This window comes from Lissotriton helveticus, chromosome 6 (genome assembly GCF_964261635.1).
Source record: "Lissotriton helveticus chromosome 6, aLisHel1.1, whole genome shotgun sequence".
Taxonomy (NCBI): domain Eukaryota; kingdom Metazoa; phylum Chordata; class Amphibia; order Caudata; family Salamandridae; genus Lissotriton; species Lissotriton helveticus.
This window is the reverse complement of record NC_136067.1, coordinates 2,117,731,928-2,117,751,930: the sequence shown is the minus strand read 5'-3', so window position 1 is coordinate 2,117,751,930 and position 20,003 is coordinate 2,117,731,928. Positions and strand designations below refer to the sequence as shown.

At 44.8% G+C, this 20,003-nt stretch overlaps 1 protein-coding gene across 1 annotated transcript; it reads right to left on the bottom strand.

Annotated features, from left to right (window-relative positions):
* Window positions 1–9,980: 9,980 nt before the first annotated feature.
* Window positions 9,981–19,686, bottom strand: LOC144762086 (uncharacterized). Its single transcript, XM_078647216.1, has 5 exons — window positions 19,676–19,686; window positions 12,339–12,604; window positions 11,872–12,290; window positions 11,032–11,787; window positions 9,981–10,947 (listed from the first exon to the last, which is right to left on the bottom strand). The coding sequence occupies exons 1-5, from the start codon at window positions 19,684–19,686 to the stop codon at window positions 10,126–10,128; spliced, it is 2,274 nt and encodes a 757-aa protein (XP_078503342.1). The 3' UTR covers window positions 9,981–10,125.
* Window positions 19,687–20,003: the final 317 nt, after the last annotated feature.

The window sequence follows — 20,003 nt, the reverse complement described above, 5'->3', positions numbered from 1 at the left end:
AGCATGACCGACAAACACCGGACCCAAAGTTACCTGCCCAGAAGTTAGAACAAGGTCACTGAAGAATAGCTCACCACCTCTCTCAGAAAAAAACCTCCACTGACATCCACAGACGCCAACACCTCAGCATGCAACCTCCACCGATGGATGTCCGGGCGCCGAATCTTTGGTTCCCCTGAAGAAAGCAGAAACAAGCAACACACCAAGAAATCCAGCTGGTTCTCTCCCGCCCTTCATGAGTCCAGACACACCTGTAGACGGCTTGAGAAGAGATGGAGGAGCAGCAAGACCCCAGAAGACCACTCAGCCTTTGAGTCCGCTGTCATCGCACAACACCATCTCATCAGAACAATGAAGAAAGCAGCCCTACAAGAAAGCCTCAAAGCCAATGCACTCAATAGTAAAGACATTTTCTCTGTGGTCAAAGCATTCTCCAGACCCAGCACAGAGACATCAGACATCACTCCTTCCAAAGACCTCTGCAACAATCTTGGCACCTACTTCCACTGCAAGATCAAGGAGATGCACGACAGCTTCAACAGCCTCGATACCCAAGACCCTCCCACCCCACCCAAAATCTCACGATACAGCGCCGAACCCCAACATACCCTACTCAGCTGGAATCCCCTCTTTGCGGACAACGCCCTCAAGATCATGAAGAGCATCCAATCCAGAGCACCCTCAGACCTGCCCGCATCATTCTTCAACAAATCAAGCACCACCATTGCCACAGAAGTCTGCCGCACCATCAACTAAGCCACCTTCCTAGAAGACTGGAAACACACGGAGATCAATTCCCTGCTGAAGAAACCCTCTGCTGACCCCACAGACCTCAAAAACTTCAGACCCATCTCTCTTCTTCCCTTCCAAACCAAAGACATCGAGAAGGCAATCAACACCCACCTTTCTGAGTTCATTGAAGCGAACCACATGCTGGGCCTTTCCCAATCCAACTTCTGAAGCAACCACAGCAGCAAAACAGCCCTCCTTGCTGTCACATGTGACATCCGAGCCCTCCTCGACTGAGGCAAAACTGCAGCGCTCATCCTACTGGACTTCTCTGTCACCTTCAATACCGTCCCTCACCGCACCCTATGCACAAGATTCCATGATGCCTGCATCGGTGACAAAGCCCTGGAATGGATCCACTCCTTCCTCACCGGCCGTACACAGAGTTTGACTACCTCCGTTCCTCTCTAAACCACAGAGATCAGCTGCAGAGTGCCTCAGGGCTCCTCCCTGCGCCCCAATCTTTTCAACATCTAAATGGCTCCCTTTGCAGCCAGCGTAAGGAACCACAGACTCAACAATATCTCCTACGCCGATGACACCAAGCTGATTCTCTCCCTCACCAACCCACAGTCGCCAAAAACAAATTTCACGATGGGATGAAGGCTATCACCCTTCAATCAAAGGTGAGGGAGGTAGAAGTATTAATCCATTCAACTTCCACTCTATATATCCCAAAATCAATGGAGAATGGATCACTTGTAGACTACAGCACCAGGGTTTTTATTCAGGGCGCCCTTCTTAAAAAACCTTCATACACGCACGTTTTGGATAAGGTGGTATATCTTGATTCTCCACTAAGTAACGTGGCGTGGGTGCATCATCATACGGTTTGACTTTATCAATCAATTCTGATGGACATAATACAATGAGAATTGACCTACTAAGCAGGCAACAATGCCAGTTTATTGTACAATTTGGTGAGTAGCGCAATGTTTTTTAACTCCCTGCGCAGAAGCTTAAATGTCACGATACGACAGCAAAGAAGCATTATTTTACATGCTATGGATACAATACAGTGATAAGTTACTTACTAAGCTGGCTACAATGTCAGTTTATCGTAATGACACAGATTTGATTGATAAAGTCAATCTTTATTAGTGATACCAGACCAGACAAGCTTTTAATGCCTTGGTAACTAGTTCGCCGACACACTCCCACCTTCTTTTTATAAATAATAATTTACAATTAGAGATGGTTTAGATAAATACCATAGGGCAATATGCAAAACAAAAATAACTACATAGTTATTTTTTCAATTACAGGTACTACTGACCTTGTAAATCGAGTCTGTGGAGAACTGCTCCACTGAGATACTACACAAATCGTGGAAGTATTATTATACTTTTAAAACACTCCATCTCGGTCCTGACGAAAGCCTCATAGACCTGGCTGGGCACAGTGGGGCTGAATCATGTTGACCATTTCTTATGTATAGGGGTCTAGTAACTCGACCCTTCATTACACTATATTTTTAAGTATCCTTGATCTATATCTTTAAATAAAATCATTTCCTTTTTTGAGATTGAAGGATTTTTAAAATCTATCACTTTTGGGAGCACTATTTCTGGAGCACTGCTACAATACCAGTGGGTACCTCCAGGAGGAGGTTGCATATACACAAAAAAAAACCCTATGATGATGCACCCACACCACGTTACTTGGTGGAGAATCAAGATATGCCACCTCATCGAAAACGTGCGTGTGTGAGGGTGAAGGGTGCCCTGAATAAAAACCCTGGTGCTGTAGTCTACAAGTGATCCATTCTCCATTGATTTTGTGAAGGCTATCACCACCTTGATGAAAAACAGCTGCTTTAAGCTTAATTTGGACAAGACCAAAGACCTCATCATTGGCTCCATCCCCTCTGCCTGGGACGACTCCTGGTGGCCCGCAGCATTGGAACCCCCCCACACTGCACGCACAGAACCTCAGCCTCATCCTGGACTCCTCACTCACCATGGGCCGCCAGATCAATTCAGTCTTATCATCCTGCTTCCACACGCTACACCTGCTCTGAAAGATCTTCAAGTGACTCCCACTGAGTCCATAAAGATAGTCACCCACACACTCATCCATAGCAGAATGGACTATGGCAACGCACACTGTGACGGCATCACCTAGAAACTCTTCAAGAAACTTAAGAACATTCAGAACGCCTCCGCCAGACTCATCCTCAGCATCTTCCGCTGTAGCCACATCACCAGCCACCTGAAAGACCTTCTCTTGCTCCCAATCAACAATAGAACCGCCTTCAAGCTCCCCACACACACCTACAAAGCCCTACATGACATAGGACCAGAGTACCTCAACCACTGCCTCGCATTCCATGAACCCACCACGGATCTCTACTCCCCCCAATTGGCCCTGGTTACTAGCCCACATATCCACAAGACCACAACCGAAGGAAGATCTTTCTACCTTGTAGCAAAGACCTGGAAGACCCTGCCTCTCCACCTAAAGCAATCACATTCACTGCCTCGATTCAGGAAGGACCTCAAGACCTGGATCTTCAACTGAACTACAGCGCCTTTGACGGACCAGCAGTCCCCCCCAACACATCGAGACTCTTACGGGTGAGTAACTGCGCTTTGTAAGTCACTTAATTGATTGAACCCCTCGCTCATTGGACCCAGAAGAACACCCCTGTCAAGAGCCTTCGCAAACACCTCAAGTAGCTTATCCAGCAGTGTCTGGAGGAAACATTTATGAAATTCCACCAGCAAACAGTGGCTGCCCGGCAGCTTTGCAGGCTTCAAGGCAAACAAGACTGCCAGCATTTCCTGCTTGGAGTCTGGAGTCTCCAGATCCTTCCTACCTCCAGGGTCCAAGGACTGCAGAGGGAGTGCATCCAAATAATCAGAGAGATCTTGTGGGAGCAACGCCCACAAAAATGTTCCACAAAGGCGTTATTAATGGCCTGTTGAGTATGGTAGTCCACGCTCGAAATGTCAAGCAAGGCAGAGTCCTGTCCAGGGTTCGGTCCAACGTATAATTAGTATCGCCTGCAAATAGTACACCAGCATCTGGGAACAGCTGCATGGTTTTACTGCCAATCCCAGAAACCCCTCATCATTATTGTTGGGTGTCTACCAGACAGAAGTCATGAGCATCCAGCATCCCCTCAAGGTTAACATATCGCCCCTCGTTATCTCGGAGAACCCAGGTGGGTTTAAATGGGACCCCTGGAGCCAACCATATCAAGGCTCCTCTAGCATTTTCAGAGGAGGTGGTAAAGAACTGGCCCCTTCACCGCTTCTTCAAAGTGGTGACACAATCCCCCTATGTATGGGTCTCGTGCAAGAGTGCTATCACTACCCCATATCTCTTAAGAAATTGCAGCACTCTGTTGCACTTCTATGGACTATTTAGCCCCTGGACATCCACGTCATGAACTTATACTTGGAATCCATAAGAACCATTCAAACACACTACAGGTCCGACCCTGGCCATGTCCCTTGAGCACAGACCTCCCTCCTAGCCCAGTACGTTGCACATCTGTGGAAACCTCCCTCCCCCAACTGCAAAACACATTTCCACACAAACTCTTGGGGCATGTCAACAAACCTTAGTGACAAACAGCTTACAATGTACCCCACCTCCATCGGGGCATTAGGCACCACCGCCCCTGGCACAACCTGCAGTCAAGGGGTCGCAACTCCTGCCCCAATCACCCACCCCTCTCATCCAACATCAGTAAGTATTAGAAGTCAACAGTGTGTGTATACACTGATTGGGACCGCCATACCTCTGCTGGTCACAAGCCCCAAGACAGTGCTCGGCAACTCAGCTGTCTGGGTCCCAGAACTCCCCAGCCCGGGAGGAAAAAAAAACCCACATCAACAGTTTCAGCAACTAGTACATCAAATTGCATGCCCCCTCATGGCAACCTAGAAAGGTAAAGGGTTAATTTAAACATCACTTTTCCCTACACCTGTCTCCAGCCGGTAGCAGCAAGCAGGACCTCAGCAAAGGCAATCCGTTTTATCGTGCTTCTCCCCGAGGGCATACCATCACTCTGAGTCTCCGGAGCCCTTGTCCAAAGGTGAGTTTGAGTTCTTCGTCTCAGGGGCTGGCGTTCAGATCTCAATGTACCATCCTGATTAACTAGGATCTGTCACCCTGCACGGTCTGAAGTTGATCCATTCTTTTGTGCAGAGGGCTCGCATTGGTGTTGCAATCGCCTCATTCCCCTGCGTCTCAGTTCCATCCATTCAAGGTTCTGGTCCTGGTGTGGGAGGCCAAGCGAGTCCATCCAGTCGAGCACATCCTGGGGAGTCTTGTAGAAGAACACTTTACTCCCATATTGAACTCACAGTTGGCCCAGGAATAGCAAAATGTACTTGATATCCTGTTCTCACAGACCCCGCTCGACCATCAAAAAATTCTTGTGCAGTTCCTGGACTTTCAGGGTCCGATTCATAAAGGCAATCTGAGACAAAAGTATAAGGCCCAGCTGCAGAGAGTATGGTCCGAATGCAGAGATTCCGGGTCGACTGCAGATGTAAAGATACTACTCGTAAATGATCTCTGAGAATACCAAAAGTTGTAAAGTTAGACTTTTGTCTCAGATTGCCTTTGTAAACTGTATACATTTGGATTGGGCTATCATCTTAGCAAGGTAGGCCATGGGCTAGAACATGCTGCAAATTATGTCTCTCTTCTGATAATCAAACAAACAGGTGACAATAGCCCGGGGCATGGCAATGGGCCCAAAGCCCTGTGAGCATACTCAATAGTGAAAAATCTGGATAATTTCAATTATCGAAGAGCTGAGGGGAGCCAGTGCTCCAGGAACAATTTGGCCAAAGGTCCCTCCGCTCCCTCCGGGAAACAAGAAAATGCTAATTATTGTGCTGGGGCCTCCCCTCTGCATCCTCCTGGCGCCAATCAATTTGCATTGTACTGTATTTGAGCCCAGTCACTTGAGATTGCAAGTCCTGAAGTGTGCTTTTCAGGGCTCCATAGTCGTGAAACTCTCCACCACCCCGCGGAGTTCACTCTGCAAAAAATGAATATCAATGGCCATCGACTCAATTTTGGTCTTCATGGCGACCCTGACCCTTGGATAGCCTCCAATATTGCTGCTGTTCCCTGTGGCGCCCCCTCTTCCTCTGTCTGGGGTGACATCACCTGATCGGTCCCTGAGGGGCCCACCCCAGGGATCATGTACCGTCAAATTTTGTTAGCAGCCCTCCCCCTGGGTTTAACTTTCACCATACTGTTGTGCAAACAGGCACAGGAGGCTCCCCAAACGTGAGGAGGGAAAGCCCCAATCCATAGGTCTCACTCGAGTCCTCCACCCAGGTGCCCAAACCAGTCCACCAATGCAGATCACTCTCTGTCAGCTATCTCAAGGGCCTCGGTCTCCAACTCAGCCTCCACAACAGTCAGGTCACACTCAACAGCCACTATACTCTCTGTAGCGAGGAAGGAGTGGCCTTCCCTAAAGACCTCCAACCAATGCAAGCATCATGGTCGGGCAATTAACACTTCCAGGCAACTCCAAACGAACCGACTGCAGCAGCAACAGCGTCTCGGGCAACCAGGCAGGCATAAGTAGATGGCAGTCTAGCAGCTCTGTAGTGTAGTTCCTATATTCCCAATAGGCTCTGCGCATTGGAATAACATAAACAGCAGTATAGACGTAGGACTGAGGTCATCTAGGTCTCTACTGACTATGTTAGACTTAATTAGTTGTGCCAGCTAGCTCAGTGGTCACTAGAAACTTTCTCGAATGAATAGGGAGGGGTTAACTTCCCTGATTTAGACAAGAAGGGATTAGCTTCTGACAACCATACAACATGACAACTTTGCTCCCCCAGAATAAGGAGTATATCTCCAGTGTCGTGTGAAAACAATAGACAGCTATTTCATCTAGTCAATCGTGCATTCTTAATTTCACCAGGGTGCAGAGAAATAGAGAGACGGGAGTTTTCAATAAAAGGTGTTATTTTATTGATCAGTCTTCTTTCTCATGCAAGAGAAATGAATTGCCACAATTGCAATACTTAGTATAAAGTAAAGTGCGTACAGTAAAAGTAGTATTATGAAATAATACTGTAAAAGCATTGATATGGTTTCTTAGCCATATGATACTTTAAAATGGATAAAATATATACATACATAAAAACATTGACTAACTAACTCAACTGGTGCTTCTAAGATACGCCTACCCCAGTGTACCTGACCTAAGCCTAATACGTGGGAAGGAGTAAGTTGCAGTTTTTAAGTTAAGTTAAGTTTTGCCAAGTATCGGAATCAAGAATTCTCTCTAAGGTTTTAATCAGCTCCGTACCTTGGTTATAGAATGAAGAAGGTCTTGTATCTCGCTTCTCAGGACTCGATCTCCCAGCAACCCATGAGGGTGACTTGGGAACACCGGAGCTGGATTTTCTCGGCTGGAGAAAAAGACAGCATCTCTCTCAGTGCCTCAAGGGGAAGGGCGGTTTCCTTTGGCTCTCCTAACAGCTGGGCTCCCGGGCAAGTAGAACGTCGCTCTGCTCCCAACCACCGTGTGTTTGCTTAAGTCAACGTTGGTATATTTATACCTGAAAGGTGGCGGGTTTGACGTAAGGTTGGACATAAGACGTCACTAGGAACGAACAGTTCTTTCTGGACTTCAGGAGTTCTTGTGCAAATCAAAACAAAAGCAGGGGGTTTTCCCGGGCTGCTGGAGGCTTGGTTTGTTTAAAGAACGCGTTGTGCTTTCTTGGAGTCTATGGGAGTAGCCGTGCCGTGTTTTGGACTGCATGGGCTATTACTAAATATGGATATGATTCCTATGCCTTTATAAGGATATTATTTGTTATAACCACATAAAGGCATGAATCGGGAATATCGAATTAGGTTCCTAGATAGAAATACAACAGCTCCAGCTGCTTACTTCCAGGGACCAGACTGTCCATCTCGGAATGGGTTGCCACGTGGTCCCCTGCACTTGACCTTTGGTGTCACTCAATGGCTTCCAATGGCCTCCAACTCCTGCTGGCCTCAACACATCACCGGCCCTCACTTAAGGCCCAGGACCTATCTGCTTTCTGTCCGGCTTCCTTTCTCCTCCACCAGAGCAAGGTAGAACCAACAGGAGTCCAAGGGAGTCCCAAACAATAGTCCTCTTTCTCTCCACTTGGTACCACCACCTGGGTCGAGCCGCCACTATGCCACTGTGCGATGGCAGCTCTGAAAGCCCCTCCAGACAGACAGCCTTTATGGTGTGCCTCCCCTCATTGTCAGCAGCATCACACGGAGTCCCTGCCTGGCACCCCGCTCTCATGTCTTATGTCGCCTTTGAGCCGATCCAGCTCCGAAGGATCACCAGAGGCCCGCTGCGATGCAGAATGTCATGCCAACCCCAGGCTCAACTCCAGCAACAGTTTCACAGGGCCCCCTGGAGCCAAAAGAGAACTCAGGGATCTCACTCTCACCATCCCCTAGCTGCTGCTCAGGGAAGGACTCACTCCCACCCCAGTGCAGGTTACAGGCAGAGGTCAAGTCAGGATGGTGCATGCCCAGCCTAACACCCTCCAGGTCACTCCGACTAAACTATGGGCTAGTCCATCCACTGGCTCCAACAGGCCTCTGCAATGGCTGGCTGCCATCCAGTCACTAGCGGTAGTCTCTGGTTCTGCCGCAGCCCCCAATCGCAGGCAGGGCTCCTGTGTCCAGCACTAGTATATTATCAGGACAGGATGACGCTCACCTGAGAGGACCCACTCCGTGACCCTCCACCACTTACACAAACCGAGCCCGCCTACTGACTTCAGCAGGACTCAGCCACATTTGTCCACCGACTCCACTCCCTGTGGCGTGTTTTGGCTTTGCCATGGTCTTCAGCCTTTAGTTGGGCACACGCATCCCTCGTTGGTGCTGTTAGCAGGAGTTATGCTGATAGATTTCTGTCTGTGTATAGGGATAGTGCAGGATTATCATGCCTGGTCCGGGAGCCCCACATAGGCACATCTAGTCTGCCATCTCATCAGGCCATGCCCCTAAATGAATGCGTTTTTCTGTCCCAGTGCAGAATCAGTTAGAAGTCTCAAACAGATAGCAATCTGCATTACATATAATATGGAGTATAAAGGCTGCATTGAATTCCCCATATACCCTAATTTCTGTGATTTCTATGCTGACGAGTGCTGTCAATTGATGAGTGCTCTCAATTGAGCTATTCTGTGCTCTTCATTCGCTCTAAAACTATTAGTTCTACTTATATATTTGCCACATTTCCCAGAGTTCGGTTTTTAATAATTTGGTCATCCTACCCTTCATCCATTGTGTGATATGAGATAACCCACTAGGGTGCACTTTGTAGTAAATACTTTCTCACATTCATTTCATTCTAGTGGTTTCAGTCTGGTGTGAACTTTCGTGTTACATTATATATTCCCTTCTAATGAATCTCTTGTCAGAGTCAGAAAGCTCATGGTTTGTGCCTAGTGGGGACACTGATCCTTGTCACATTCAAATACATTCATAAGGTTTCTCTCAGGTGTTGACATTCTGATGTACTAGTATGTTTCCTTTTATAATTAAATCTTGATCATATTTGGTACATTTGTATGGTTTCTCCCCAGTGTTGGTGTCCTGCTATTGCATTAGCTTATAATTTCTAAATCACATTGTCACATTCAGCAAGTTCATATGGTTTCTTCCCGTTGTGGAGATTCAGATGTTTATTTAGTGATGAGTTTATAATGAAAGCCTTTTCATATTCAGTAAATTTATTATGGTTCTCACCAGTGTCAGATTTCAAATGATATTATCGCCCAGTCTATGTAATGTATGCTGCGTCACATTTAGTACACTGATGTGGCTTCGCCCTGTGGAAAATGTCAAATCAGAAAACATTCTTCCTTTTGGTGAATAAATGACTTGTCACATTAGGGCTCATTCCGATCAGCGGAGTGGTTTCCACCCCGTATGAACCTACCAATCTAAAAATAGTCCTCACTTTTCAAAAAATGCTTTGTCAGATTGAATACATTGATAGAATTTCGCCCTGGTATGAATTCACATGGTTTCCCTTCTGTTTGGGTTCTATGATATTGCAGTGTTGTTTCTAATGAATGCCCTATCACATCGATTACAAGCAAATGGTTACTTCCCGGTGTAGATTTTCTGAGATTGTTCTAATAGGTGCTTTAAATCGAACGTCTTGTCCTATTCAGTAGATCCATAGGGTCTTTCCCCATTGTGGACTTTCTGATGCTGCATTAGGATGTTCTTTGCAACAAATGTCTTGTAACATTCTGTACATTCATATAGTTTCTCCCCAGTGTGGACTTTCAGATGTAGCATTAGGCAGTCCCTTGGAAACCCCTTCTCACATTCACTTCAATCGTATTGTTTCTCGCCAGTGTGGATTTTCTGATGTTGCACTAGCTTGTACTTTAAAGTGAATGCCTTGTCACATTCAGTACATTCATATAGTTTCTCTCCTGTGTGGACTTTCAGATGATGCATTAGGTGTGCCTTTCTCCTAAATGCCTTGCAACATTCAATACATTGATATGGTCGCTCTCCTGTGTGGGTTTTCTGATGTTCCAGTAAGTGGTGTTTTCTACTGTATGCCTTGTCACATTCAGTGCATTTATATGGTTTCTCTCCAGTGTGGGTATTCTGATGTACCATTAAGTGTTGTTTTCTGAAGAATGCTTTGTCACACTCACTACAACAATAGCGTTTCTTTCCGGTATGGATTTCCTGATGTTGTTCTAGCTGGTGCTTTAGAGTGTATGCTTTGTCACATTCAGTACATTTATACGGCGTCTCTCCAGTGTGAACTTTCTGATGTCGCGTTAGGCTTCCCTTTGCAAAAAATGCCTTGTCACATTCATTGCATTGATATTTCTTCCCAGTGTGGGTTTCTTGATGTTGCATTAACCGCTGTTTTGTAATAAACGCCTTCTCACATTCACTACAACCAAATGGTTTCTTTCCAGTGTGTCTTTTTTGATGTAGTATAAGGGTGTGCTTTGCAGTGAATGCCTTGCCACAGTCAGAGCAATCATATGGTTTCTCTCCAGTGTGAGTTTTCTGATGTTGCTTTAATTCCCCTTTTGTAACAAATGCCTTCTCACATTCACTACAACCATATGGTTTCTCTCCAGAGTGGAATTTTTGATGCTGTTTTAATTGCAATGTTGTAAAAAATGCCTTCTTACATTCACCACATCGGTATGGTTTCTCCCCAGAGTGGAATTTCTGATGTTGGTTTAATTGCAATTTTGTAACAAATGCCTTTTCACATTCTCTACAAGCAAATGGTTTCTCACCGGTGTGGATTTTCTGATGTCGCAAGAGATAGGTTTTTGTAAAGAAGGCCTTCTCACATTCACTACAACCATATGGTTTGTCTCCGGTGTGGATTTTCTGATGTTGCAAGAGATAGCTTTTTGTAATGAATGCCCTGTCACATTCAGTGCATTCATATGGTTTCTCTCCAGTATGGCATCTCTGATGTAGAATAAGGGCTCCTTTTGTAATGAATGCCTTGACACATTCAGTGCATTTATATGGTTTCTCACCAGTGTGCACTCTCTGATGTCGTATTAGGGATGCACTTGTATTGAAAGCCTTGTCACATTCAGAGCATTCATATGGTTTCTCTCCAGTGTGGACTCTCTGATGTCGTATTAGTTCTCTGTTAGTAATGAATGCCTTGTCACATTCACTGCAACCGTATGGTTTATTTCCAGTGTGGATTTTCTGATGTTGGTTTAACAGTGCTTTTGTGAAGAATGCCTTGTCACATGCAGCACATTCATAAGGTTTTTCCCCATTGTGGACTGCATAATGTCGATGTACCTCTCCCTTTGTAACAAATGCCTTGTTACATTCAGTACATTTATATGGTTTCTCCCCTGTGTGGACTGTATGATGTCGAATTAGCTCTTTTTTTGTAATGAATGCCTTGTCACATTCTGTACATTTATATGGTTTCTCTCCAGTGTGGATTTTCAAATGTCGCATTAGAGATTCCTTTTCAACGAATGCCTTGTCACATTCAGTACATTTATATGGCTTCTCTTCAGTATGCATTTTCCGATGTCGCATCAGGTTTGCCTTTGCAGCAAATGCCTGGTCACATTCTGTACATTTAAATGGTTTCTCCCCAGTGTGTATATTCAGATGCTGCATTAGGTTTGTGTTTGAAATGAATGCCTTTTCACATTCAGTACATTTATATGGTTTCTCTTCAGTGTGAATTTTCAGATGATGCTTTAGAGCTCCCTTAGCAACGAATGCCTTGTCACATTCACTACAACAAAAGGGTTTCACTCCAGTGTGGAATTTCTGATGTTGCTTTAACAACTCTTTTCTATAGAATGCCTTGTCACATTCTGTACATTTATATGGCTTCTCTCCAGTGTGAATTTTCAGAAGTCTCATTAAGTTTGCCTTTCTGATGAATAACTTGTCACATTCTCTACATTCATGGGGCTTTTTCCCAATGTGGATGTTTTGTTGTTGTATTAAGTCTGTCTTTGTAATGAATGCTGGATTACATTCAGTTAGGTTAAAAGGTTTCCCACCAGAATAACCACTCTGATATGCCGGCAAGTTCCCTTTTGCAGTGAATGTGTTTTCCTCAGCATGGCTTGCCTGTTGTACCGGTAGGTGTCCTTTTGCATGCATTGCCTTTTGACATTCAGTACATTCATATAACTTCTTCCTGGTGTCAAGACTCTTTTGATTGAATGTCTGCCCACATTCCCTACATTTACATGTTCTGAGTCTTGCGTGGGCGACCTTGTATAATTTTAGACGGCCAGTGGCCCTGAATGTTTTATCACATTCTGAATATTTATCTCTTTCCATTGTGTGTGCTTTATGTTCAACCCCTTCTTATAATAAATATATTTTGTCTTTCTTCTATGCTGACTTCATCCACTCCTTATAGAATGCTATAAGAAACAGGTTTGAGTGTTTTAGTACATTTAGAAAGTTCTCTATTCCCTAGTGTCTCTCACGTTAGTCTTTTCAAGCAGAGTATTTGTTTTCATGCTACTTCAGTGTATAGATTAAGATATCTTTTTGTTTTTTGAACGGATCTTCATGGGATGAATTTTCAATGCCCAGCCTTGCAGAATTTTGCTTTAAAAAAATATATCCTAATGTCCTTTCCATCTTCCATTCCTAAAGCATTCCTTTCACCTGTAACAAAAAAAGCAAGTCAATATAAAGAAACTATAATTATGACCTAATCTTATCTAGAAATACTTATACTGCACATTTAAAACAAAGTGAAAGAAACTCTGCAATACATTCAGTCTTTCCTGTTTTCAGTTTTTGATGTCAACTGCAGAGGGGGTTTGTCAGTATAAAATCAGTGGTTATTAATGTTTAGGTGTTTTTAAGCAGTGCAAATTCATTTGCACAGTTTCTATCTAGTCTTTAGAGTAGAGATCACCAACCTTTTGTGTACTTAGAGCTACTCATGTTCAATTAAAATCATTGTGAGCTGCTAATATTATTTGTGTTGAAATAGTGACCACATCAGACAAGATCACATTAGTAGCCACCCCATGCAAGATTACTCACAGTGATCACTTTCGTACATCCGACAAGACTGCCAGCAGTAAAGGAAAAAAAAACTTTTCAGATTGAAATGCCTCAATACGGTTAATATGACATCCATAGCTGCAATGCCCCTAGCATTAAGGTATAATATCAGTAATAGTGTATTATTTATCACTTAGTTATTATTAGTTTTACATATATTTTGGACATTCAGACATTTTTGTCTCCAAACATTAACTTATGAGTTCTGAAAACACACTTTTTTGTCTTGAATACACTCATTAGGTCTGTAGATATTAATTCAAAAAAGCAAAACGTTCCGAGTTAGTAGGCTGGGATGCACATAAGAGAGCTACTTCTATCTAGTTGGCGAGCTACCAGTAGCTCACAAGCTACTAGTTGGAGAAGCCTGTTTTATAGACTTATGCTTTAATTGTTTGCTTTGTGCACGGACATTGTAGGATAAACATAGTGTATATGAGGGTCCCCATGCTGTGGGTATGCCACGGAACAATACTATTCACTTGTATTACTTTTGCCCAGGACCACTTCTGGCCAAAGGGGAAAGAAAGAGATTCACTCACTAGTGACCAAAACCTCACCAAGACCTGCCCTTATGAAGAAAACAAAGTATGAAACATATCAAAGGTGACCAGGGACTGGGCTGCAACTTGTCATGCAAGAAAGCACTCTACAGCGAGTAAAAGATGTGTTTGCTTTCATGTAGCATAATGCATTGTAAATGGCTAGGATAGTCTTGCCAGAACTAGTGTGCAACTCAATACCTTGTTAATATTTTGAGCTCATGGTGCTTACGGTTTGTTCTAGGCCAGTCATCGCTGACCGACACTGAGTTCATCCACAGAGACTTACTTAGTTCTTAGTTTTAAGCCTCAGATTCTACATGAAAGCACATTTATGCTGAAACATAACAAAATAAATACACATAACCCAGAAAGGTAGGCTGCTCTAAAAGTAGCTAGAATACTGAATTTGGTAAGCAGTCATTTGTGTAGATCAGTGCAGTAGATCAGTTTTCCACGATCCCTGAGTAATCAGGGTTGTCATGTTCAGTGGTTGCCAGAGCCTACCTACAGCACTGTAGAATACATGGGGTTGGAAGTGGCACTGTAGAGCTAGCTGGTCTAAAGGCTGACATATCCTGTGGGGGGTTCAGAAGCGGTAGGGACACTAAGCCCTCAGTTTTGGTCATCCAAAACACGCAGGTCCTGGGGATTCCTAGGAACTACATGACAAGATGTCTTACGAGGTGATCAGACAAGTGAATACCAAATCTGTTACAGCACATAAGCATGACAAACTTTCAAGTCATACGCAGCACTTTATTAAACAATCTGAAGGAATATCCTGCACAATGAGCAAATATGACATGATGAAGAATGGTAGATGCGGGGAGACTACACAGAAAGTAAATGGGCACAGGGTTAAGGGAGAAAATATTACAGTCATTTTGGTTATTATGATTTGCACAGTGTACTGTTGTCTAAAGCAACAATACTTTGATAAACCTTTCAGATATATAAACAATGATATGAAATGACAGCGCAATTTAGAGAAATAATTAGATTGTGATGCTGAGTGCTAATGGGTTAAATAACAAATTTAAGGCTAAAGCAATAGATATATGGCTGAGAGGACACTCCTCGGATGCAGTATTGATTCAGGAAACACACTACATCGAGAAAAAGGAACAAAATTTAAAAATGTTCACGCAATGGGCCGGATATCATGTGTTTATCATGTGTAAGTGCAACAGAACAGGGGGGTGTCACTGTATGTGAAAAAGCATTTCCCCTACAAGTTACTTTTTTCCCAAACAGATACAGAAGGCAGATGTGCTTATATTTTAGTGGATTTCGTAATAACAGGATTATGATAGCTACAATATGTGCCCCAATAACTGATAATCCATCCCCAATTATAGATTTAGATAAGGTCGTACCTCATATCCTGGTTTTTTTTTGTAGGGGGGGGTTCATTTTCTGCGATAGCCGGAGGTGGATTCATTCACAGGGAAGCGTAGCCAAAATAAACCCTGAATGGCAGTACCCATTTCAGAATGTGAGCAAGGGCTAGGTTTATGGAGGGGAAAGTTCCCATATAAATGGGACAGGCATATGTCAGCGGCCAGACTCTCTACACAAAATCTGCGGCTAAAAACATACTCTCACATGTGAAATGCTTTGTCAGATCATGCCTTAGTTTAAATGGAGGAAGTAGGAATAAAGGTAAAAAGACTGGATGTAAGTTGACATTTAACAAAGTGAATCTCGAAGATCAGGAATGGTGTAAAGATATGGAGATATAGACAGTTAATTATTTTAAAATAAATAATAACTCAACTAGTATTGAAATTGTATGGGAGGCTTATAAGGCCATGATATGTGGATATATTACATTGAAAGAGATTGTAAAGAAGAGGGAAAAGTCGACATTAAGGGCCGAGCTTGAAACAGAATTAAATCAGGTATGTTTAAAAGTACAATGCTCAGCAACAAAAGCTAATAAAGACTTACTTAGGAAAGCCAGAATATGCATGCAGGAGTATTATAATGAACAAGAATACACAGCTAATTTATTTAGGAGATTTGTTAAGCGCTCAAATACCCGTGGGTGTCTCGGCGCTGAGTGTTTATTGAACTAGTCCATGAGAAGTTATTGCTTGAACAGCCAGGTCTTTATCTGTCTTCGGAAAGAGAGAAGGGAAGTAGAGGTTTTGATATGATGTGGAAGACTGTTCCATAGTTTGATGGTGGTCACTATGAAGGATCTGTCTCCCCAGGAGACTTTCTTGGTCCTGGGGACCTGCATGAGACCAGCAGTTGAAGATCGAAGGCATCTAGCAGGTTTATAAGGGCAAAGTAGGTCTTTCAGAAATGCTGGACCTTGAGCGTGAATTGCCTTATACGCAATGCAGAGAGCTTTAAATTTTGTTCTCTTCTTTACTGGTAACCAGTGAAGCTTTCGAAGTGTGCCAGATATGGAGGTATACTTGGGGCTTGCTGTGATCAGTCTGGCCGCAGCATTCAGGTATTTGAAAAGAGCGAGTATGGGGGTAAGCTACTGGCTTGGCAGACAAGAGATCTCCCAGAGAAAAATAAGACAATATCAATAATAGATCCAGAGACAAAGACAAGTATCAAAGACCCTGAAGAAATTCAGAAGTAATCTTTTAAGCATTATAAAGCAATATCTGGTACCCAACATCAAGGGGATATAAGAGCACTTACTGATTTTTTAGTTAACCTAGACATCCCAAGATTGAAAGAAAACCAAATACAAGCATTGGTAGCAAAATTTACCCTTAGTGAGATTGAGACAGTTGTAAAGCCCTTAGCAAATGGTAAAGCCTGTGGGGAAGATGGCATTCCGGCAGAGTCGTATACAAGTTTTACGTCAGTTTTAAACTCAGACCTACTAAAATTAGCCAATCATGTTCTGGAGGGTGGAGAGATTCCGGATTCATTTTGTTTAGCAACGGTAGTCAGTTTTTTAAAAAAAGGACAAGATAATGAATACATCAAATCATATAGACCATTCGCCTTTTAAATGCGGATTATAAATTATGAAGGTTTTAGCTAACCAAATCAATACGGTCATGGGAACTTTTATCCACTCCAAACAGTGCAGTTTTAGAGCCTGTAATACAGTTATCTTTTAATACAATCTTTCTAATTGAAGCTTTAGATTATTTTGCACGGAAAAACATTCCTGCACAGGTGATGATTTGGTAAGCTGGAAGAGCTTTTTTATATTAATTCTTTAAAAAGTTGGATTTCCTATTAGATTGATTCAGTTAGTATCTAGTATGTACAAGAGAGCAAAAGACCAAATATTTATAAATGCTAGAAATAGTGGAACACGCATGATAAATAGGCGGAAAAATCAGGGCTATCCTTTATCACGCATTCTTTTTGCCCTCTTCATTGAACCTTTAGCTATCGCTGTTTGTGATTCACTAAATATAAATCCACCTGTAGATGGTATGACTCCCATTAAATTATACGCGGATGATATATTGTTTTTAAAACCATATATTGAAAATCAGAAAATTGTTTTTTCAATCTTTCAAATGTATCAAGACCTGGGAGGTTATAAGATTAATAAATCAAAAACTGCGATTTTATTATGTAATTGCAAACAAGACACTATAATGCACACATGTTATCTATTAATTCCAGACCCAAGAGATATCTGGGGGTGTATTTCACACAAAAAATTAATATCTTAATTGAACTAAATTAAACTCCCTTTACCAGTAAGATTAAGGCACTATTCGAGAAATGGAATAAATTGCCTCTCTCCATTATGGGGTCGAATTGCGTGAATTCTAGCCTGCTCCCTGATCACCTCCTGCCCCTCCCCACCCCTGAGTGCCCCATAGAAACTTTTACCTCTGTATCACCTCTGCCAGTTCCTTCCTCTTCAATATTTCCAAGGTGACCCATGATTCACCACAGCCTGGGTCTAGTTCAGCACTTACTAGTGTATGTGAAATCTCATAAACAAAAACAGTGATAACGCCTGCACTTACTCCAGCACCGGGGATCCTACTCTGCAGCAAACCCTTAGGTCACACACAAATTTACTTCTGCACCACCCCTGCTGCTCCCTAGATCACCCCTGCCCCTCTCCACCCTGAGGTCACACCCAGTTTTACCCCTGCACCACCCCCTTCTGCTCCCCAGATCACCCTCTGCCCTTCTTCACCCTGTGGTCACACACAGCTTTACCACTTCACCACCCTTCCTGATCCCCAAATTACCCTCTGCTCCTCTCCACCCTGAGGTCACACAGAGCTTTACCTCTGCAATGCCCCCACCTGCTCCCCAGATCACCCTCTCCACCCTGAGGTCACACACAGCTGTACCTATTCATCACCTCTCCTGCTCCCCAGATCACCTTCTGCCTCACTCCCCCGGAGGTCACATGCAGCTTTACCTCTGCACGGTCCCCTCCTGCTCCCCAGATAACCCTCTGCCCCTCTGCACCCTGATGTCACACCCAGCTTTACCTCTGCACCGCCCCTCCTGCTCCCCAGATCACCCTCTGCCCCGCTGCACCCTGACTTACACACAGCTTTACCTCTGTACCGCCCCTCCTGCTCCCCAAATCACCATCTGCCCCTCTCGACCCTGAGGTCACACACAGCTTTACTTCTGCATCACCCCTTCTGCTCCCCAGATCACCCTCTGCTACTCTCCAACCTGAGGTGACACACAGCTTTACGTCCATCACCACCCCCTTTTGTACCGCTTTTGGCCACCATAAGTGTGGCAGGGTATGCTCAGACATGAGTCCCTTGCTCACTTTGCCACTGGATCCAAGCAAGCCGGGCTGAAGACGGCTGGAATGCCAGAAACCGGTCCTCGGAAGCTTGTTTCCGGTCCAGGGAAGACATGGCTTGGCAGTTCCGGCTGGACTGTTCCCATGAGGCACAGGGTCAGACTGATTTGCATATAGCCATGTCTGAACTGGGGTGGCGGAGTGGGCTAAAGAACGGTGATGGATTAAACCCAGATCTTTTGACTGGGTGTGAGTGTTTGATTGATTCAGATGCTCCATCCATCACCACCCCCTTTTGTACCACACAGCTTTACCTCTGCACCGCCCCTCCTGCTCCCCTGATTACCCTCTGCCCCTCTCCCCCCTGAGGTCACACAGTTTTACCTCTGCACTGGCCCCACCTGCTACCGAGATCACCCTCTGCCCCTCTCTACCCTGAGGTCCCACACAGCTGTACCTCTGCATCACCCCTCCTGCGCCCCAGATCACCCTCTGCCCCTCTTCACCCTGAGGTCACACACAGCTTTACCTTTGCACTGCCCCACATGCTCCCCAGATCACCCTCTGCCCCTCTCCACCCTGAGGTAACACACAGCTTTACCTATGCAACCCACCTCCTGCTCCCCAGATCACCCTCTGACCCTCGAGGTCACACACAGCTTTACCTCTGCACCACCCCTCCTGCTCCCCAGATCACCCTCTGTACCTCTGTACCCTGAGTTCACACACAGCTTTACCTCTGCAACGCTCCCTCCTGCTCCCCAGATCACCCTCTGCCGCTCTCCACCCTGAGGTCACACACAGCTTTACCTCTGCACCAGTCCTGCTCTCCAGATCACCCTGTGCCCGTCTGCACCCTGAGGTCACACACAGCTTAAAGACTGCACCATCCCATCTGTCCCCTGATCACCCTCTTCCCCTGTCCACCCTGAGGTCACACACAGATTTACCTCTGCACCGCCCCTCCTGCTCCCCAGATCACCCTCTGCCACTCTCCACCCTGAGGTCACACACAGCTTTACCTCTGCACAGCCCCTCCTGCTGCCCAGATCACAATCTGCCCATCTCCTTCCTGAGGTCACACATAGCTTTACTTCTGCACCAGATCCACCTGTTCCCCAGATCACCCTGTGCCCCTCTCCACCCTGAGGTCACACACAGCTTTACCTCTGCACCGCCCCTCCTGCTCCCAAGATCACCCTCTGCACCCTGAGGTCACACACAGCTTTACCTCTGCACCGCCCCACCTGCTCCACAGATCACCCTCTGCCCCTCTCCACCATGAAGTCCCACACAGCTTTACGTCTTCACCACCCCTCCTACTCCCCCTGATCACCCTCTGACCCTCTCCGCCTGAGGTCACATACAGCTTTACCTCTGCA